This window comes from Vanellus vanellus, assembly GCF_965231255.1.
Source record: "Vanellus vanellus genome assembly, chromosome: 24".
NCBI classification, from domain to species: Eukaryota; Metazoa; Chordata; class Aves; order Charadriiformes; family Charadriidae; genus Vanellus; species Vanellus vanellus.
The window spans coordinates 2,112,939-2,134,314 of record NC_138929.1 but is presented as its reverse complement, the minus strand read 5'-3'; the positions used below and the strand labels follow the sequence as shown (position 1 = coordinate 2,134,314).

The following is a 21,376-nucleotide window of genomic DNA, read 5'->3' as shown; positions in this document are numbered from 1 at the left end:
GCTGGACCTCGGCGGGTCCCCTCCAGCCGTGCCTGTCCCCTCCTGCTTGCCAGGTTGCCGATTTCTCCGGTTTTAGCGGATTCCGGTGCTGCCGGGGCACCTCCGTTCCCTTTGGGTGCTGCCTCAGCAGGGCTGGTGGCTGCGCAGCCAGATGTGCAGCCAGATGTGCAGCCGCGGAGAGCGGCAACATCCCTCGCCGGGGCTGCGCTAAACCCTCCCGGCCTCGGCCAAGGTGTCAGGACTCCCGCTGTCTCTCCAAGCTCCCTGCCCGGGTGCCGGGCGAGATGCCCGTGGCTGCTCCGGCTCTGCCATGGCTGCATCCCCCCTCCTGGAGCACCGGGGGCTGTGGAACGGAGTCACGTCCCTCTTGGCCCCATCTGCCGCTCCAGGCAGCGTCCCAAGCCGGAGCCCCACACGGTGCCAGGTCCCTGCCCCGTCTCGGGAAGCATCACTCATCCAGCCACCTCCCCGGCGGCTCTTTCCGGCTTGCCCGAGGTTATTACCGCAGCGTCATCGGAAGGGGACCTTTTGTCCCCGACGCCCCCATCCACCCCCATCCCTCCTCCTGCCGCGCCACCTCCTGGGCCCCATCCAGACCCCCAGGCATGGCTGATTTCCCCCCCCCCACCCCTTTTTTTTTCTTTTTTTTTTTTTTTTAATTTCCTTTCCATGCGTCTTCTCCCAAAAGGAGCCGTAGGAGGAGTCTCGGGGGATGCTGGTGGGGGCTGGAATTTGCTGCCGGGAGTAGGGAGAGGGGTTCTGAGCACGGCAGCGGCTTTTCCAGCAGATTTCAGCCCCCTCCGTGGGGCTTTGAGGGGGCTTTGAGGGGGGGGGGGCTGATTGCCTACAACACCCCACCCCCCACCCCATCTCCCCAGAATTGACATCTTCCTCCTCGTCCCCTACAGCCAACGCCGGGCCGGAGAGATGGGGCGTCCCCGAATGCCAACGCGCCCCCGGAGGGGCCTTTCCCCTGGGTGGGCCCGAAGACGGTGGTGCTGCGGAAGAGCTCGCAGGGGGGGTTCGGCTTCACCCTCCGCCACTTCATCGTCTACCCGCCCGAGTCGGCGGTGCACTCCTCCGCCAAGGTAGGACTGGGACCTTGGGGGGGGGTGGGGGGGGCACGGGGACCCCCGGAGAGCTGCTGGAGCGGGACTCCAAGGTTGGATGCGGGATGCTCGTATATGGGTTGGGGGTGGGGGGGGTTTGTCTGGGGAGCCGTGGAGTGGAGCATCCATCGCCTGCCCGGTTGGGGTGCCTGGGGCTGCCCCCACCCGAGGGTGGCCGTGGGATGGAGGAGCCCGCGGAGGTGCTGGGAGATGTGCTGGGAGCCAGACGCGAGTTGGCAGCGCCTCCGGAGATGTCCCAGAGCCTTTCTTGGAGGGGGGGATGACGCTTGTCTGTGGGAACGGGAGAATCTCTTAGCTCCGAACGACGGCTCCGGCATTCCGGGGAATGGTGGGAACAGGCACTTCGGAGCCCCCGGGGCCAGGGAGAGGCTCGGCGCAGCACAGCGGGACGTCGCTTGGGCTGAAGTCAACCACACATGGGCACCATGCGGCAGGTGCTTTGGAGGATGCTGTTCAAGCCCTTCATCACGTCCCTCCTCCTCCTCCTCTGACCAGCAGCAGCTCATCCCCTCGAGCACTGGGGAAGCACCGGCGGGTCCTCGCCCGGCGAGGGGCGCGTGCCGAGCCCCACCGGTGCTCGCCGCCTCTGGCCCAGCAGGTTTTTGCCCCCCCAGTTTCCTGGCTGCCAGCGGGATTCTTCGGGCTGGATGTGCCCCGGGACCTTTCCCCGTGCTGCCTTTTGCGGGGAAACAACCCCCAGGTCGGCCATCACCTTCTGCACCCTCTGAGGGATGGAGAAGCCCCGATCCGGGCAGCATCCGGGATGGAGGGACCCTGCGAAACCACCCGGCAGCTTCCAGCGTGGACCGTGCCCTCTGCTCTCCTGCCCCCCCCCCCCCTCCCCGGCGCTTGAAATCCCCCTCTCGCCCCGTTTTCTGCAGCGGCAGCTCCGTGCAGATGAAGGGAGAAGAGTCCGGGAGCCGCCGCGGTCCATCGCAGCCCTTTCCCCGCTGCGGCGGGGGCAGACCTGGATGCTCCCGTCGCCTCCAGAGCTTCACAGTTGCCCACAGCCCCACGGCTCCGGCTGCCCCACGGCTCCGGCTGCCCCAGGGGCTGGCGTTGGCTGTCTCCTGGCCGTAGGTGGGGAACTGCAGTGGGAAGTGAGTCACAGGGTGGGGAGAAGCGACTCGCCGCAGTCCCCGGTCAGCGTTCTCCGTCACGGCGTTTTTCCCAGGCTCCCGGTCTTGCTTCCCCAAATCCTGCCTGCCTGCCCGGGGAACGCGGACCCGACCCGTCTCCTGCAGCGTGACTCTGCAAAGGAGCTTTCGTAGAATCAGAGGATCGTTTAGGTTGGAAGAGAACTTTAAGATCGTCGAGTCCAACCGTTAACCCAACGCTGCCAAGTCCACCGCTCAACCGTGTCCCTCAGCACCACCTCTGCCCGTCTTTCACACACCTCCAGTGATGGTGACTCCACCACTGCCCCGGACAGCCTGTGCCAGTGCTCGACAGCCCTTTCGGTGAAGAATTTTTTCCTAAAGTCCGTCCTAACCCTCCCCTGCTGTAACTTGAGGCCGTTCCCTCTTGTCCCATCGCCTGTTCCTTGGGAGCAGAGACCGCCCCCCCCTCGCTGCCCCCTCCTGTCAGGGGGCTGTAGAGAGCGAGAAGGTCTCCCCTCGGCCTCCTCTTCTCCAGGCTGAACCCCCCCAGCTCCCTCAGCTGCTCCTCACCAGACGTGTCCTCCAGACCCCTCACAGCTCCGTCACCCTCTCTGGACACCTCCAGCGCCTCAATGTCTTTCTTGTCTTGAGGGACCCAAAACTGAACACAGTATTTGAGGTGCTGAGTACAGGGGGATCGTCATGGTCCTAGTCCTGCTGGCCACACTGTTCCTGGTACAGGCCAGGATGCTGTAGGTCTTTTGGCCAGTTGGGCACACTGCTGGCTCGTCTTCAGACGGCTGTTGGCCAAGACCTCCAGGTCCTTCCCTGCCGGGCAGCTCTCCAGCCACTCTGCCCCATCCTGTGGCATCCATGGGGTTGGTGTGACCCAAGGGCAGGGTCCAGCACTTGGCTGTGTTGAACATCACACCGTTGGCCTCGGCCCATCCACCCAGCCTGGCCAGAGCCCTCCGGCAGATCAACACTCCCGCCCAACCTGGTGTCATCTGCAAACTGACTGAGGGTGCACTCCATCCCCTCCTCCAGATCATCGGTAAAGACGTCAAACAGAGCTGGTCCCAGTACCGAGCCCTGGGGAGCACCGCTGGTGACCGGCCGCCAGCTGGGTTGGACTCCATTCGCCACATTTCGTCATGGGGATGGCCCAAACCTGCTCCGAACCGACCCTCTCGCTTCCACCTCCCCACTGTATTCCTAAAGCATCCTCCACGAGCGAGGGACCGATCCTGCCCCGCGGTGCTGGGCACCGGGGCTGAGCCCCGCCAAGGCGGGAGCACACGGGGCCGCGTGGGAAGGAGCCAGATCAGCGCCGGGAGGCGGAGATGCTCTTGGAAAGGGGCTGGGAATAGCTCCCGGCACCCGTCTGAGCCGAAGCCGGCGCTCCCGGGCCGGTGGGGCAGGGTGCGGCGCGGCTGGCTCAGCACCCGTGGGTGCCGGCGGGCAGCCAGGTCCGGGGGCTGAGTTTCGGTGGGGTTGACTCAGCAGGGAGGGTGAACGGCAGAGCCGCCTTCACCGCCCCGTGCTTTGGCACCGCCGCACCCAACCTCGGCCCCGGCGCTGGGAGCGGGGCTGCCGGGCTGCCCCGGGGGCCGGGAAGGGCTGCGGGGTGCCGCAGGGCGAGGAGGGACAGGGAGAAGGGCGAGTCCGTGCCTCCGGGGGCCCTCGGTGGCCCCACGCTCCTGCTGTGGCACCGCGGCAGCCGTTCGGTGCAGGGGCGATGGTGCCGGCTGTGTGCCGAGGCTGCGGGACGTGGCTTTTCCTTCCCAGCGTGGAGAGATGCGTCTCCTCCTCCTCCTCCTCCTCCTCGTGGGGAATGTCCCACCATCACGCTGGGATGGAGAGCGCTCCCTTCCCGGCGCCGTGAAGGGACCTGCCCACCCTGGGGACATCGGGGCTGTGTCCCCGCTGCCCTGCACCAGCCCGGGGGGGGGCTGGGGGGGGGACTGTGGCTGGCGAAGCCTCTTGGCCGGAGCCGAACTCATGTCCCCCCCACGGGAGACAGCAGGATGGGGCACTTGCGGAGTGAGAAGTCACCTCCCAGGTGACGGGGACCCCGCGTGGGGCTGAGCATCCCGGGGTGCAGGGCTGGGGGCTCGGCACTGTGGGGACAGCCCCACACGGGTACCAGCACCCCCGTGCCCTGCCCCCGGCTCGGGCACCCCCCCGGGGGCAGCGTGGCTTTGCAGGGGGGTGTCCCCACGGGAAGATGTGAGGGACAAGGGCAGGAGCCCACGGGTGCGATTCCCACCCCAGGGGACAGAGCCACCGCGGGGCTCCCAGTGCTGTCCCCTGCCCGTGGCCGGGAAGGGGGTGATGGCACCCCCCCACACACCATCCCCCCCCCCCCCGCAATGCCTGCCGCAGCCCTGGCAGCCTGCCCCGTGCCGAATAATTGCAGGGCTAAATATAGCCCCGCCGGTGGCCCGGTGCCCCTCCGAGGACGCCTGCGCAGAGCCGTCCCCTTTCTGGGGGGGTAGGGGGTGTCCCTTGCCACCGGGACCCGCTGCCCCGGGCGCTGCGGTGGCATGGGTGCCAGCGGGCACCTCTGTCCCTCCCCTGGGACCCCACTGTGGGGGCTCGGGCTCCCATCAGCCAGGCTCGGTGGCCCGGGAGAAGGGTGAGAAGCCACCACGGGGCTGGCTGTGCCCCTTCCCGCCCCCCTGCCCCAAAACCGGCCCCTTCCCCGGCAGCTGGGCACGGGGGGCTGCGGCGGGTCCCCGTCCCTGCCCACCGGCGGGGCTGCGCGGCTGGCCCGGCCGGATCCGGTGTCGGGAGGTAATTTTAGCCAGGGGCGGCGGAGGGCAGAGGGACACACATGTCCCACGAGGGGCTTCACGGGGCCGGCACCCCTCCGGTCCCCTGCCGGCCCCCCGCCGCGGCTGCCCTGGCCCAGCCACCAAATAAATATTTTTCTCTTCTTTTGGCAGGAGGAGGAGAACGGGAACCGAACAGGTGAGCACCGGCGCTGTGCCGCCATGGGGACCCCCCTTCGGGGGGATGTCACCGCCCGGGGCGGTGGGCGCAGGGGTCCGGGGGCACGTGGCGGTCACAGGGCAGCGGGCGTTGCGGCTGGGGGACACAATCCGCCGTCCCCGCTGGCTGGCACCGTGGCCCTAAATACTGGCCGGCAGTGAAGCGGCACGGTGCTTCGGTGGCAGCTCGGTGGCACTTGGCGTGGCAGACGGGCTCGGTGTCCCCAAAGCCCTTGGGAGGATCGCTGGACCTTGTGCCCAAGGCGGTCTGTCCCAGAGCTGGAGGGGCTGTGGCGTGGCCCCCGTGGCGGGTGGCTTGGCTGAGCGCGGGGTATTTGGGGACGGGGACGTGGCCCCGCTCTCCTCCTGGAGGCTGACGGTGACGTGAGCGAATGTGAAGGCGTCAGAACGCATCGGCACGCCGGCAGCGTGACGAGGCGCCGGGGCTGCGGTCCCCGGGGGCTGGCTTGGATGCGGGCGGCAGCGCCCAGACCTCACCCAGTGCCCCATGGGGCTGCGGGGTGGTGGTGGGGGACACACTGGCCTCGCTCCAGGAGGTCCCCAGGGGATTCAGCATCCCTCGGTGGCGTCACCCCTCTGCCCTCCTCCCACCTCCGATTTCTCGCAGCACCCGATGGCTTTTGCCCATGCAGGGGACCGTGGCTGCAGCCGCGCCGGGGAACAGCCGCGGCTGGGGGAGACGGGTGCCGGGGGGGCTCCGCGGGTCCCGGGTGTGGGCTCGGGGTGGCGAGGAGGGTGCAGTGAGGGGCCGAGCGTGTTTCTCGCCGTGGGACGGGTCCGGCCGTGCCGACGGCTCCCTGATGCTCTGTCCCTGGGGAGCAGGTGCCCCCCGGAGCCGCCTGGAGCCCATGGACACCATCTTCGTGAAGAACGTGCGGGAGGACGGGCCAGCACACCAGGCTGGGCTGCGCACCGGTGAGCGGGGACACGCGGGGCTGGCAGGGTCGCGGGGCCGGAGGTGGCTCCAGGCTGCCCGCGGGGTGCGTGCGGTGCCCTGCCTCCTCTGCCGGGGGCTTTTTTGCTTGTTTGGCTCTTTTTCTTGCATTCCCTCTTTTATTTCCCCCCACCTTCTCTCTGCCCCGTGGCACTGCGGGGGCTCTGCTCTCTTGTCACCGGTGTGGGATGCTCAGAGCAGCGTTGGGGTCCCCATGGGTTAGGCTGGCTTTGGGGTCCCCGTGGCTCCCCACGGCTCCCCACGCCACACGGGGTCTGGCGGTGCCCCCCGGCAAAAGCCCTGGCCGTGTTCAGACCCTGCTGTGAGCCACGGTGGGGACAGCCAGGTGCCACCACCTCCCCGCTGACTTGCCGTGACGCTGTCTTCTCCCCGCGCGCTGCAGGGGACCGTCTGGTCAAGGTGAACGGGGAGAGCATCATCGGGAAAACCTACTCGCAGGTCATCGCGCTGATCCAGAACAGGTGAGTCCCCTTCCCGGGGCTGGGAGGAGCGTGGGGATGGGCAGAGCCGGGGAGGTGACGTGAAGGGGACACGTCTCAGCAGGCACTGTCCCCCTGGGTGTCACTGGGGCTGGCGGGAGCGGTGAGTCGCTCGGGTGCCCGCGGGCAGCGGTGCTGCAGGGGACCAGGGACAGGCGGTGGCGTGCTGTGACCGTCACATGGGGACGGGGACATTCATCCCCTCGTGGGGATGAGATCGGCCACCCTGGGGGAAGGTGGGGACTGACTCCGGCCATCCTGACCCCCCTCCGTCCCCTCTGCCCGCAGTGACGATGTGCTGGAGCTCTCCATCATGCCCAAAGATGAGGACATCCTCCAGCTGGTGAGTTTGCCGGGTGGGTGCCGGGGACCGGGACCAGGACCGGGTTCCCCAGCGTGGCTTTCCCGGGCTGTGCCGGCATTCCTGCCCCACCAAACCCGAGGGGCGGCTCTGTGCCTGCCCACGCTCCCCCCGCGCCAAGGGTGGGGGCGGCCAAGTGCCCCTATCTTCTTGTGGACACCTGAAGAGGGGACACTTGGTGACAGAGCCCCGCCAGCAGTGGGTGTGGAAGCGGAGGGGATCCAGAGCAGGAAGGATACAGGATGTGCCCCCTGTTTTTTTTTTGGGGGGGAGCATCCTCGGGCGTAGCTGGAGGGCGAGTTGCTCTGTGTCTCAGGCTCTGGGTTATCCTCTGCTGTGGGTGACCTGGGGAGTGGGGACAGCGGTGGCCCCCGCAGGGTGGCCCGAACCGATGGGGGCGCCTGGGGCTTTGCCTGGTGCTCCTCCGGTCCCCGCTGCCTCCCGGGGCTCTCCCGGCGGTGCTGCCGCCAAAACCGCCGGCACCCACCCCAGGGGTGGCACCGCGGTGGCACCGCTGCTTGGTCACAGCCTGGGGGACCCGCTGCCATCGGGCTGGGGGGGGTCTCACAGCCCTGGCAAGTGGCGGGGGGGGGGGGGGGATCTCAGGTCTGTGCCTGCCCCACGCTCTGAGGATGCCCCGAGACAGAGGCGTCTGTGAAAAGTGAGAAGGGGAGAGCCGTGCCCGGCCGGCTGTGCCGGGGTATTTTAGGAAGGAGGGGAGGGGAAGGGAGGGCGGCGGAGAGAGCGGGAGGGCTGATGGGGGTGGCCGCGTTGCTCAGTGCCGTGGGGGGTCCCGTGGGAAAGCAGGACTTGGGGAGGGGGGGGGTGCAGCCAGCCTTGCCCAGCTCACCCCTACGGGGATGTTTTGCTCAGAGGTTGGGGAGGAGCAGAGAGAACCCCCCCCCAACCCCGACACCCCCCTCTCCCCCCCAGGCGTATTCGCAGGATGCATACCTGAAGGGCAACGAGCCGTACTCCGGCGGGGCGCAGAGCATCCCCGAGCCCCCTCCCATCTGCTACCCACGGAAGACGTACCCCTTCCAGGCACGGGGGGCCGAGCCCCCCCAAAGCCAACCGCCGGACACCCGTGCCCACCGCCCCGCCGCCGCGGGCCCCTCGTCCCCGCTCGGCACGGCCACGCTCGCCAGCACCCGCGGCGAGGCGGGTGGCAGCCCCGCACACCGCCCCGAAGAGCCGCAGCCCGGGGGTGCCCCCCCGCGCCCCACCGCACCCCACGGGCACCCCGGCTCCTTCTCCCGCACCGGCTGCCCCAGCAGCGTCGCATCCTCTCTGCCCGACCGCCACGGGGTGTCCCCCGCCACCTCCTCCTGCTACGGGGTCCCCAAGCACCTCCCGGAGCACCGGACTCACTGCGGCTTCAAGGAGGGCGTTGGGGGGCTGGCAGGGACCGGGCGGCCCCCCCGGGAGGTAGCCGGCAGCCAGCGGCCCCCCGGCCGGCAGGAGTGCCAGCAGGCTTTGTCCCGCTGGTTTTGCAGCCAGGAGCCGCGGCGGAGCGCCTCGGAGGAGCGCCGGCACGCCATGCCGCCCCGCTACCGCAGCGTGTCCCAGGACCGGCTGGGGGGTTCGGCGGCGGCCCCCCGGGGCTGGCCGCACAGCGCCTCGCACGACACCCTGCTGCAGCCCCCCCGCGAGGGCTGGGCGCCCCGCGCCCGCTCCGACCACTACCTGAGCCGGTACGGGCGCTCCATGGAGGCACTGGAGCCCAGCGCCCTGCTCTCCCCTCGCCTCGACCGCTCCGCCTGGCCACCCGAGAGGCTCTGCCGGGCCACCGTCACCGCTGCCGGGCAGCCCATCCCGCACAGCTCCTTCGCACCTTCCTCCTCCTCCTCCTCCTCCTCCTCGCGGGAGCCGGCGCCTGTGCAGAAGCATCCCTCGCAGCCCAACCTGCAGAGCGCGGATGATTCGGGCTACATCGGCTACCGGAGCTACAGCCCGTCCTTCCAGCGCCGCACCGGGCTGCTGCATGCCCTCTCCTTCCGCGACCCCGCTTTCGGGGGCTTGCCCACCTTCAGCATCTCGCAGCGGCCAGCCGCCCCGCTCCCGGACAGGGTGGTCAGCGCCGTCCCGCCACCCACCGGTCCCCAACCAGTCCCCACCGTGCCCAGGGAGCCGCGGCCGGAGAGCAGCCGGGCGCCCGAGCAGGCGGAGGAGCGGAGGGAAGAGGTGGTTTTGCGGCAGAAGCCCCCCACGGGCCGCAAGATGCCGCCCCCCCTGCGGCAGATGAACTTTGTCTTCCCCGAGGGGGTGAAGGAGATGGACATTTGTGACCCCGCTGCGGCCAGCGGCAAAGGGGAGAGGCCGGTGGCCGAGCGGCAAGGCCGGCGCGTGGCTCCCTTGGCGGCCCCCGAGGACTCGTTGGCATCCATCCCCTTCATCGGTGAGCCGGGGCGGCGTGCCGGCAGGGGGGTGGCTGCCTGTGGGAGGGGGGTTTGGCGAGTCCCGTGCCGGGGAGGGCACGTTTTGGGGGGACAGGGCACCTGGCACAGTCTCAGAGCATCTGTCCATGGCTGATGTGGGGACGGGAAGGGGATGCACCAGCAGCCCCCGCTATGCCCGGCACCCCCCAGTGCCCCCCACCCCTCTGGGCGTGTGGTCCCTGAGCGGGGCTGCGGGCGGTGGCGATGGGCTACCAGGATTTGGGCTCCAGCAGCCACATCCCTCCCTCTGTTGTCCTGCACCCCCTGCCCAGCCCCGGTACCTCTTACCTCTTGGGTGTCAACTGGAGCCCTTCCCAAACTGGGGACAGGGATGTGTTTGGGGTGACCCCACTGCCCGTCCCGCTCAGGACCTCCCTCTGCCCGGATGGGGGGGAACACAAATGGGTCTGGGGGGGGCTGCAAGCTCTGCCCCTTCCCGCACCGCAGAGGGACGCCAGGGCGGGATGGGGAGGGAGGGGATGGGGTGGGTTTGGGGGACCTCAGCGTCGCTCTGCACGAGGGTGCGGGCGCACCGGTGGCTCCTGCCTTTGCTGGGGGTGGGAGCGTGCCCCCCAGCCCGGCCCGGGCACCTATAAACCCACCACCTACCAGAAGTGCAGTGGGGGGGTGTGGGGTGGTCCCAGCAGGGTGTCCTGCCCCAACCCCTCCTGTGACTCTGCCCCCCCCCCCCCAGACGAACCCACCAGCCCCAGCATCGACCTGAAAGCCAAGCACGTCCCCGCCTCCTCGGTGGTCTCCAGCGCCATGAACTCCGCGCCCGCCGTCGCCACCAGCCCCTCCTCGCCCACCTTCGCCTTTGCCCTGAGCCGGCACTACTCCCAGGACTGCAGTACGTGCCCGGGTGGGGGGGGGGGGATTAACTGGGGTCCGTGGGGAGGGGGTGATGGGAAGGAGCGGCCCCCAGCCCTGGAGCTGTGCCCGGTGCCCGCTGGGCTGAGCCGCCCGTGCTTTGCCCTTCTCCCCCTCGCAGGCAGCATCAAAGCCGGCCGCCGCTCCTCCTACCTCCTGGCCATCACCACCGAGCGCTCCAAGTCCTGCGACGACGGTCTGAACGCATTTCGGGATGAGGGGAAGATCCTAAGGTAGGGCTGGACCCATCCCCTTCCCAGTCCCGCCACCGCACGGCTCCCGTCCCCTCCGTGCCATCCCGCTCACGGGGGCCGCTCTCCCCCCAGGAGGATGCCCAGCCGGGTCCCCAGCCTCCGCATGCTGAGGAGCTTCTTCACCGATGGGGTGAGTGGTGGGTGACGGCGAGGGTTGGGGGTGCTGGGGGTGCCCCCCGCCCGGGTACCTCCGTGGGGGGGTATCCCGGGGGTTGCCGTGCCTGGCTGGGGCACCGATGGAGCAGGGGGTGCCAATGGCGTCACCCCAACGGTGCCCTCTGGTCGTGTCCCCCCCCCCCAGTCTCTGGACAGCCTCGGCACGTCGGAAGACGCCCGCTCCAAAAGACACTCAACCTCCGACCTCTCGGACGTCCCGTTCAGCGCCGTGAGGAAGGAGGGCTGGCTCCACTGCAAGCAGATCCTCACCAAAAAGGGGAAGGTAGGTGGGTGCCCCCCGCCCCGAGCCCGGCCGGCCGTGCCGGGAGGACGCTGCCCGCCGCGAGCATCCCTGAGGGTCCGTCCGTGCCCCATCCCCTCTCCCCGCAGAAGGTCGGTGGAGGCATCCGGCAGTGGAAGCGCGTCTTCGCCGTGCTGCGCACCCACTCGCTGTACCTGTGCAAGGACAGGCGGGAGGCGGTGACCTGCGCCCCGGCCCCAGGTGAGGAGGAGCCGCCGATCAGCATCCGAGCGTGCCTGGTGGACATCTCCTACAGCGAGACCAAGAGGAAGCACGTCTTCCGGCTGACGACCGCTGACTTCTGTGAATATCTCTTTCAGGCAGAGGATCGGGAAGACATGCTGGCCTGGATCAAAGTCATCAGGGAGAACAGCAAGGCCGAGGGCGAGGTGAGAGCCACATGGGGCTCCCGGCTGCCTCTGGCTCTCCCGGCACTAACCGCCTCGGCTCTCTCCGGCTCTTTGCCTTGTGCTGCTTCCCCAGGCCACGGCCGGCCCCTGCGTGGCCGGCTGGTGTGGGACTCGCTGGTCCCGTGCCGTGCTCCCAGGGGCGCACGGGGGTTCGCGGGTACCGCGGCGTCCAAGAAGAGCGCGGCTGCGGCCGGGGCGCTCGGCGGCGTGGCTCAGCGTGTGCCAGGCAGGGTTGCCGGCGGATCGGCCCGGCGGCGTTTGGTCGTGCGGTGGGAGAGGAGCGCCCGTGGCTCTGCCCCGCGTGGTGTGTTGCGTCTCCTTTGGCGGAGAGAGATTTGGCACGGAGCTCCCTGCCTGTGCGGCGGCACGGTGGCGCCGGGGCTGGCACCGGGTCGGGGCTGAGCCCTCGCTGGGCGTCCCCAGTGTGTGCGGTGGGGTCGCTCGGGTCTGAGATGGGGAGAGCTGCTCCTCGGGGCCGCGGGCTCCAGCGGAGGATCCGCGGGGATGGATGTGCCGGCGCCGGGCTGGGCGCGCGCCGTCTCCCCGCTGTGCCGGGACGGCCTCGTTTGGTTGCAGCGGTGATGCCGGAGTTGTGGCAGGCTCCGGCCCTGGAGGGTGCGTTGAGTTTGGAGCGGTCTCTGGTTCTCTGTGGCACAGCCCCGCTCCGGAGGGCGCAGGGGGCTCGGCGGGGCTGGCACCACCGGCGCAGGGAAGGTGCTGCCGGGTCGGAGCGCGCGGAGCCGTCTGGGCACCGTCCGGGGCTGTGGTGCCACCGGGTGGCATTCTGCAGGGATGGGTGCGTGTCTGTGGATGCTGCGTGGTGCAGCGGGTGCGCCGGGCGCGGGAAGATGGAGATGTGTGTCCCGCCGAGGGATGTGCCCGTTCCCGAGGCTCTGCGGCCGGCTCGGAACCCCGCGTGCCGCCCCGCGCCGCAGCAAGGAGCGCTGCGGAGCGCAGCGGGGCGGCGAGCGCTGGTGGGCGCCGTCTGTTGCGGGGCTGCGGGGACCCGGTCCTGCCATCGCCTGCTCCTGCCTGGTCCCGCGCGGTGCCCGGCAGAGCGTGGACTTGCCCGGGGGCCTCCGGTGGACGCGCTGCTCAAGCTCTCCCTTCCCCTCTTCTCTCTGCCTCCCCAGGACCCCGGTTTTGCCAGCCAAGCGCTTATCAACAAGAAGTTAAACGACTACCGGAAAGTGAGGTACGGACCGGGCGGGCGGTGGGCGCCGAGACCCCCCCGAGCGCTTTATTCACCTCAATTTTAAAGTGATGGAGCGAAACCAGTGCCTCCTTCAACGGGGCAGCGCCGGAGGTGCCGGTGCGGTGCGGTTCCGACAAACTGGCACCGAGCGAAGGGTTAAAGCATCTCGGTGCTCCCCAGGGGTCCCCGTTACCCGGCGTAGGGTGCAGCCCCACGGGCACGGGTGGGATGCCGGGCAGCCCAGGAGAGATGCCGGTGTTTGCCGGGAGGTTTTGTGCCAGGCTGGTGCCCCCGTCCGTGCCCCACATGAGCCCCCCCCGCTCTCCCCACAGCCCCGCGGGCGCCAAGCCCGATTCCTCGCCCAAGGGCTCTCGCGGGCTGGGGATCCGAGCCGAGTTCCTGAAGCAGACGGGAACCAGCGCGCCCCGGTCCCCCAGGCAGGATGCGGCCGTCACGAAAGGTAGGTCCCAGCCCTGCGGTGCGGGGCACGGCGAACCCGGGGGCTTTGCGTGGAGGGGGGTGCCATGCCCCAGGGCTGCCATCGTACTTGTCCCCGTAGGGCAGCAGGCACGCTCTTCCCATTTATCCCGGCTCGTTAGTAAGTGGTCCTTCTGTTTTGTTTTTTTTTTTTTTTTTTCCTCCCCAGATGAGAGCGGCTCCCAAAAAGCCCCGTGGGGCATCAACATCATGAAGAAGAACAAGAAATCTGCCCCCCGCGCCTTCGGCGTGAGGCTGGAGGACTGCCAGCCTGCCCCGGATAACAAGGTAGGGCCGTGCCGGCAGTGCCAGCCCTCGGGGACCCCGTGCAGCCCTGGCACCTCCGTCACCCCTTCCCTGTCCCCGCAGAACGTCCCCCTGATCGTCGAAGCTTGCTGCAAGGTGGTGGAGGACCGAGGGCTGGAGTACATGGGCATCTACCGCGTGCCCGGCAACAACGCGGTGGTGTCCAGCCTGCAGGAGCAGCTCAACAAGGGAGCCACTGAGATCAACCTGCAGGACGAGGTGAGGGCAGGGCGGGCTGCGTGTCCCTGTCCCCATCCCTGTCCCCATCCCTATCCCATTGCCTCTGGGATGCTCTTGGGGCTGTTGTCCTGGTCCATGGCTCCATCATCATCCCCGTCTCCATCACCATCCCCGTCTCCATCCCCATCCCCGTCTCCATCCCCATCCCCGTCTCCATCACCATCCCCGTCTCCATCCCCATCCCCGTCTCCATCACCATCCCCGTCTCCATCACCATCCCCGTCTCCATCCCCATCCCCGTCTCCATCATCATCCCCGTCTCCATCATCGCTGTGTCCATCATCATCCCTGTCTCCATCCCCGTCACCATCCCCATCTCCGTCATCCCTGTCTCCATCATCCCCGTCTCCATGGCCGTGATCTTCCCTGGAGTGGCAGGGCCGCCTAGCGGTCGGTGGCAGCAGTGTCGGTGGCAGCCTGGGGACACACTTGTCTCCTTGCATCTCGCCACATTGCCGCAGTGGCACAGAGCTTTCCCTGCCAGGTGCAGGGTGGGGACAGCCGTGCTGCCGTCCTCACGGCCACGGCGGTGCTGGCGGGTGTCCCCTGCGGTGTCGGTGGCCTGAGACTCCCCCGGTTTGGGGACTTTCTCCTGCTGGCCCAGCGTGGTCCCTCTGAGCAGCCTCTTCTCTCCCCCGCAGCGGTGGCAGGATCTGAACGTCATCAGCAGCCTGTTGAAATCCTTCTTCCGAAAGCTGCCCGAGCCCCTCTTCACCGACGGTGAGTTGCTGCGCCCCTGCTGTGTGCTCCTCCCCAGTGCCGTCGGGGCCCCCAAAGTGACCCTGTGCCGATGACCGCGTGTCGATGGCTGATACCGGGCTGAGCGGCAGCTCCGGATCCCACCCCACCCGTCCCTGTGTTGGGGACAGGTCCCCAGACCCTGCGACGGACCCCTCTGCAGACCCCCTCCTCGCCGAGTCCCCCGGGCCAGCCCTTCTGCTCGTCCCTCCCTTCTGCGCTCCATCCCACTGGGACCCCACCAGCGCCCGGCCCCCTCCCCGGCATCTCTGGATGGTGCATCTGGGGGTCCCTGTCCCCGGGAGGTGCCCTCTCCCCTCCACCCGGCTCTGACCCCCCCCATGTTTCGCTTTCAGATAAATACAATGACTTTATCGAGGCCAACCGGATAGAGGACGCCAGCGAGAGGATGAGGACGCTGCGGAAGCTGGTAGGGAGATGGGGCAAAGGCTGGGGCGGGGGGCACAGCTCTGGAGCCCCCCCTTTGGGTGCCGGTGTGGGTGGGGAAGGTGTGTGGTGGGGGGGTGAGCAGAGAGGTGACCCGGTGCCTCCCCGCAGATCCGGGACCTGCCAGGTCACTACTACGAGACACTCAAGTTCCTGGTGGGTCACCTGAAGACCATTGCTGACCACTCGGAGAAGAACAAGGTACGTCCGCCCACCCCGGTGTCCAGCCCCGGCCACCGTCCCGGGGCCAGGCGGGTTCTCCCAGACCCCTGCCCCACCTCGACCCCCACCCCCCCCCCCAGTTTGGGCTGAGCCGCAGCTCGTGGCGGAGTGGGGAGGGAGACGGCGCCTGATGGAGCGGTGGTGGCCGCAGGCACTAACCCCACCTCCGGTTGCAGATGGAGCCCCGAAACCTGGCCCTGGTGTTCGGCCCCACGCTGGTGCGGACGTCCGAGGACAACATGACCGACATGGTGACGCACATGCCCGACCGCTACAAGATCGTGGAGACCCTCATCCAGCACGTGAGTGGCATCCGGTGGGTGGGCGGGTGGGTGCCGGCGTGGCGGGAGGAGGGGGCTGATCCGCAGCGTGGGGGACGGTGCCCCGCGGCCGCGCCGAGCTCCCACCGCTCCTCGCCGGTCCCTGACGCCTCTCCCGTCTCCCCCCAACAGTCGGACTGGTTCTTCAGCGACAAGGAGGACAAGGGCGAGAAGGTGAGTCCGGTGCCCGCCGGGGGGTCTCGCCGTGGGGCAGGGGGGGTGCAGAGCCCCCCGCTGGGAGCCGGGGCGCCATCGGCAGCCGCCTGACCACCGCGCGCCCTCCCCTTGCAGACCCCCGTGGACGAGAAGGAGGCTCAGGCCGTGCCCAACATCGAGTACCTGCTCCCCAACATTGGCAGGACTGCGGCGCCCGGCGATGCCGCAGGTGAGGAGCAGTGCCCGCGGCACCGGTCCCTCCGGTCCTGGCACCGGGACACCCCCGGGGGCCTCTCCAGCCACTCCCCCCCCCCCCCCCCCACTGCGGACCACCAGCCCCGCTCGCCGTGGCAGTCCCCTGAGCGCCGGAGCGGGACGTCCCGGCGCCTCCTCACCGGCAAGTGGGGACGTCCCCCCCGGGGGTGCCAGCAGAGCCCCCTCCCCACCCTCTCCCGTCACCCTCCTCTCCGGTGGCTGCTCCTCGTCCCTCTGCAAACCCGGCTGGCCGCAGCCTCCCGCCAGCCCCCGGGACCCCTGCCCGCGCCCCCGCTCCCCCGCGCCGGCCCCCCTCCCGCTGCCAACCCGGAGACCGGGAGACTTTGACGTTCAACTGTTTTCTTACGTTCTTTCCTTGAACTTCTCTGTGCTGTCCTCTTCCTCCTCCTCCTCCTCCTCCTCTTCCTCCTCCAGCGGACCTCCTCGAGAGCTAGAGCGGGTACAGTGTCGATCCTGGGTGCATTGCTCACGCACTAACTCCTCCGGGTGACCACGAGAGAGCGGGAGCAGGGGAGGGGGGGGGAACAGCGGGAGGGGGTCCTGCCCAGCCATTGTCCCCAGGGTCCCCAGCATCAGGAGGGGCTGCCGAGCCCCTGGGGAGCCCCAAATCCTTGAACCCCGCTTCTCTCCACGCTGTCGGCCGGTGCCTGCGGTGGCGCTGAGGCCACTGTCGGTGTCCCCCGGGCAGGGCTGGGTGCTGGGTGTCCTGGGACCGGCACAGCCGCACGCCGGGCTACCGAGTCATAAAATCACAGACCGGTGAAGAGTTGGAAGGGACATTATGGGGGGACCGCATAGGGGTCCTGATGCCCCAGGGAGGGTCAACACCCCTTCTCTGCCTCCCCCTCTCTCGTTGTCAGCAGCTGCTAAGCCCGTCCCGGGGCGTGCGGGGTGGGAGAGGGTGTCTGTCGCCTCGTCCTCGTCCCTCACGGCAGCAGGGCCGGGGCTGCCTGTCACCCTTCTGTCCCCCCCACCTGCCCCCTAACTCCTCGGGGAGCCGGGGCGTCCCCACGGCTCGTCCCAGCCCCCTCCGGCACAGCCCGTCCCGCACCCCGCTCCGAGGCTGGAGGCGGCGTTGAGCCGCTTCCCCGTGCCCCGTGCCGGTGATGTGGCGGTGGCATCACTGTCCCCAGCCCCGGTCCCCTCTGTGCCCCGTGGGAGGGTTGGGGTCCTGCCGCCGGCTGTGTTTCCCGGCTGTGTGTGCCTCCGTGTGTGTGTGTGTGTGTGTGTGTGCGTCCCTTATCCCCACTCCTCACTTTGGGGCTCTGCAGTGGGTCAGCAGTGCCGGGGACCCCCATGCACCACCGGAGCCCCCCCCTCTCCCCCACCTCCCGGCACCTCCTGCAGCCGCTGGCACACGAACCCGCTCGGCGCCGCTGTCCCTGCCAGGGACCAGCTGGTCTGGCATGTCCCCATCTCGGGTTTGGGGGAACGGAGCAGCATTCCCCCATCTCTACCCACCAAACCCCCCCTTCCCCAGGATGTCCCCACCCCCCCGGGACCTGGCTAACCCCCATCCCCCTCTCTGCTCTGTTTTACAGCCTCAACCCGCAGCGGCTCCGCCAAACCGAAGGTACGAGGGTCTCGGGCGGGGGGCTGGCGGGGGGGGGGGACACGCCGGCAGGGGCACGGAGCCTGTCCCTAACCCTGCCACCGCCATCCCTGACCCCGCTGTCACCGTTTTCCCAGGGCACGTGGCCGTCGCGGAAGGCGCCGCCGCCGCAGCGGGAGCTCCTCGCCATCCCCTTCGTCTCGGCGGCCGCCCGCAAGAGGAAGAAGAAGAGAGAGGCCGAAGGCATCGGGAGCAGCACCGATGACGACGCGGAGCGCAGGGACACCCCGGGCCGGGAGCAGGAGGACGAGGGCACCGCGGCCACCCTGCCAGCACCCGGCAAAGCCACCGGCGCCGAGCCACTGGTCCCCAGCCCGGCCGGGATGGAGCGGGAGAGCTCCTTGGAGCCTGGGGGTGCCGGGTCCGACCCGGCGCCGGACGCCCGCTCCATCGTGTCGGGCTACTCCACGCTGTCCACCATGGACCGCAGCCTGTGCTCCGAGGTGCAGTCGGTGGCCGGGAGCCGCGGGGAGGAGGCGGACGACGAGCGGAGCGAGCTCAGCCACATGGAGACGGACACGGAGAGCCGGGAGGGTGCCCGGCCCCGACCGGGACAGGCGGACGGAGGGAGCGGGGACCAGGACAAGGGTCTCTCCGGCCGTCCCTCCTTCAATTCCCACCGCCTGATCCAGTGCGACACGCTGGCCCGCAGGAAGCTGGGGCGGCCCCGGCCGGCCGGCGAGACCCCGGCGGCCAGCGGGGAGGACCGGGGGTGGGTTCCCCCCGGGCGACCCTCGCTGCGGGAGCAGCTCCGGCAGCGCCTGCGGGGCTCTACCGACGACATGGGGGTGCGCCTGCGCCGAGCCCACTCCCCCGAGACGCGCCGCAAGAAGAGCAGCTGGCGCCGGCACACCGTGGTGGTGCCCGGTGGCCTCAAGGACCTCAACTTCAACGAGTGGAAGGAGCCGCGGGGGCTGGAGGGGCCCCCGGGTCCCTGCCGTGACAAGGACTCGGGGCTCAGCAGCCTGGAGTCCACCAAAGCCCGGCCACCGGCACCCGCTCCGGCACAGCCCAGCACCACCGGCGAGGTGCCGGGCACCAAGACCCCCCCGGGCAGCCCCGGCCCCGCGGCCCCCCTGCGCTTCCCCCAGTGTCTCTGACCTCCCGAGATGTCGTCGACCCCCCCGCGGCTCCCCCCCGCCCCCCCCCTCCAGCCAGTGTTTAATTTAAGGACTCGCCTTCCGTCTTGTATTTAATTGTGCTCTGGACACGCTGCTGTTATTTAACGAGTCTCCGTGGCTGCCCCCCCCACCCCCCCACCCCGCGCCACGGTTGGGACAAAGCCACCTTGTGTGTGCGTGTGTGTGTCCCCCCCCCCACTTTGCTTTGGGGACCGGCGGTCCCGTGTCCCAGCCGGGCCCCATCCCCGGGTCCCCCAACCCCCGGGCAGTGCCAGAGGGTTGGAGTGGGACGGGGTGGGGGGACACTCATGGGGACAGTCCCCACCCCAGGCGGTGGTGGCCCCCCACCCCCCCTCCGCCGCGGCGGTGCGAAGTGCGGGCGCTTCCCGGGGTGCTGCGGCTGCCCCGGCCGGAGACGGTCCCCACAGCGGGGACCTTTGGGGACCTTTGGGGACACCGGTGCCATCGCGTCCATGCCGCAGGGTCTGAGCTCTGCGCCGGGCTGGGGGGGGGGCGGCTGAGCCGGGGTGGCCCTTGGTGCCATGGATGGGTTTTTTCCCCCCCTCCCCGGGCTGGGTGTGACGAGAGGGGCACCCTGCGATGGAGGGGGGGGGTGACACTGCTGTCCCCTGCACTGCCACCAGCCGCAGCCATGGCCCGGCAGCAGCGGCACCGGCGCGATGCCCGGTATGGCACGGCACGGCACAGCATGGCCCCCCCTCCCCAACCCCGCTCCCCTTCTTACCCCCCCCCCCCAGGCCAGAAGCACTTTAGGACGGGGGGTGCGGTGCAGCCACCTCCGGGGGGGACACACACGGCTGGTGGGGGCACAGCAGGACCCCCCCCCCGGCCTCGCCGTGTGTGCCACGGGCTCAGTTGGCCATTGCCAAAGTCACGGTGTGCCGGGGGGGGGGTTGGGGGTGTCAAGTCACGTCACTGTTTCTCCGTGTCGTTCTCGTACGTTATGCAAATATTTGCTGTAAAGTTGGGTTTGGTCTTTTTTTTTTTTTTTTTTCTCTCTTTTTTTTTTTTTTTTTTGTAAATATTGTCTCTGACCGTGTAACATATTACAAAGGATTTATAAGGATTTTTTAAGAAGTTTTGCTCAGCTGAAAGGCCCCAGCCCCGACTGGGGGGGGGACGTGCTGGACCAGTGTTGACTTTTTAAACCCTCCTGCATGTGTGTCCCCCCCCCCCCCCCCCCGGACCCCCACCCCCCCTCGGCGTGTTGTACGAGTCGGCCGCGGAGCCGGTATATGCAAAAACTGCAAAAAAAACCCAACCCCAACCCCAACCCGACCCCCAACAAAACCACCCCGCTTCAGATGCTGCCCCCCCCTCGCCCCCCTCCCCAGTCCCGGTCTATATATTGGAAATAAACTGGTTATTCGAGGAGGTGGTTTGGTGTTATTGCTTCCCCTGCTTGGGGGGTTCGGTAGGTGGACCCCCCCCCCATTTCCATGTGCTGGAGGTGCAGCATACAGGGAAGGATTTATCCCAGCTTTTCTATGGACATGGGGGGGAGGGAGGTGGACACACCCCCCCCCCCAGCACACCCTGAGCCATCCCCGGGGGATGTGGGACGGGGGTGGGTTTGGGGGGATGTCCCGTCCCATCCCAGCGACACGCCAAGAGACCAAACCCGCGGGGAGGGGGTGGAAAAAAAGTAGTGCCGTAGAAGGAGAAAAAAAAAAAAAAAAAAAAAAAAAAGAAAAAGTAAAGTAATTTTATTAAAGCCAGACACTCTGATAGAAAAGAAAAGTAATAAAGGGGAAAAAAGGAAAAATAAAAAGCAACCCTTTGTCATCGGAGTTGGCGAGTTACAATGGTCACGTTGCGCACAGAACTACCCATGGCATCCACAGCGACACAGGGACAGCGCTGGGCACAGGGCGGGGGCGGCGGGGGGCCAGCCCCCCCCCGGCCCCCGCCTCCGCCCTGTGCGAGGCCTTTTATTTTTTTTTTTTTTTTAAATTATTATTATTTTTTTTTTTCCTTTTAAAACAGTTCACAAGAAAGTTCATGCTAAGAGACACACGACGTTGTAGAAACCCCAAAACAGCCTCTAAAGAGTATCAGGAAATTTTTTTTTTTTTTCTCTTTTTTTTTTTTTTTTTTTTTTGTCCTTTTAAAAGTCGTAGCCTTTTTTAAACAACATCCAGACGAGTAAAGCGGGGTGCGCATGCAGCGGGCGCCTCCGACACATGCACGATGCAGGCAGCGCTTTTTTTTTTTGTTTTGTTTTGTTTTGTTTTGCCTTTTTTTTTTTTTTTTTGGATCATTTTTACAACATTTTCTTTTTTTTTTTTTTTTTTTGTCCTTTTTATGTTTTTCCGGTTTCAACCAGACTTAAGGTTGGTGTATTTGTTTTTTGTTTTCTTTTTTTTTTCTTTTTTTTCTTTTTTTTAATTTTTATTTATTTATTTATTTCGTCCTCTCGCTTCAGGCGCAGGCACCGAGGCGGGTGCTCGCGGACGGTTTGCACGATGCCGTGAAAGGACAGACGCACACGCACGCAGAGACACACGCTCACGGAGAAACCAGCCTGATGGGCAGCGGGGGGGGGGGCGAGGGGGGGGGGGAGGGAAGAAATAGGTGCAAACCAGCGCCGTGCACCCCCGTACCGAGCCCTGTGCACCCCATCACCCACCGCCGTGCCCCCCCCCCCCCCATCACCCAGTGCCACCCTCCTGCTCTGGAGGTGGGGGTCCCGCAGCGGTGATGCATGGGGTGGGGGGGGGTGTTCCCAGCACCCACGGCAAAGCTGGGGTGCAGCAAAACGAATAGGACCCCCACCC

At 67.9% G+C, this 21,376-nt stretch overlaps 2 protein-coding genes across 2 annotated transcripts in view; both read left to right on the top strand.

The window, feature by feature from the left end:
- Positions 1–947: 947 nt before the first annotated feature.
- ARHGAP23 (Rho GTPase activating protein 23) lies at positions 948–19,970 on the top strand. Its single transcript, XM_082494787.1, has 23 exons — positions 948–1,088; positions 5,179–5,203; positions 6,067–6,159; positions 6,582–6,660; positions 6,967–7,021; positions 7,973–9,437; positions 10,172–10,327; positions 10,469–10,580; positions 10,674–10,731; positions 10,903–11,040; positions 11,148–11,447; positions 12,602–12,663; positions 12,996–13,123; positions 13,310–13,428; positions 13,510–13,665; positions 14,328–14,406; positions 14,781–14,854; positions 14,983–15,072; positions 15,270–15,395; positions 15,546–15,587; positions 15,705–15,798; positions 17,387–17,418; positions 17,535–19,970. Exons 3-23 carry the CDS (start codon positions 6,093–6,095, stop codon positions 18,555–18,557), a joined length of 4,455 nt encoding a protein of 1,484 aa, XP_082350913.1. The 5' UTR covers positions 948–1,088; positions 5,179–5,203; positions 6,067–6,092; the 3' UTR covers positions 18,558–19,970.
- Positions 5,226–21,376, top strand: part of RPL19 (ribosomal protein L19) — a 389,457-nt gene continuing 373,306 nt past the window's right edge. The window contains exon 1 of the mRNA XM_082494823.1: positions 5,226–5,229. Within this exon, the coding sequence (XP_082350949.1) occupies positions 5,227–5,229 (3 nt within the window). The 5' untranslated portion in view covers position 5,226. The remainder of the gene's footprint in view (positions 5,230–21,376) is intronic.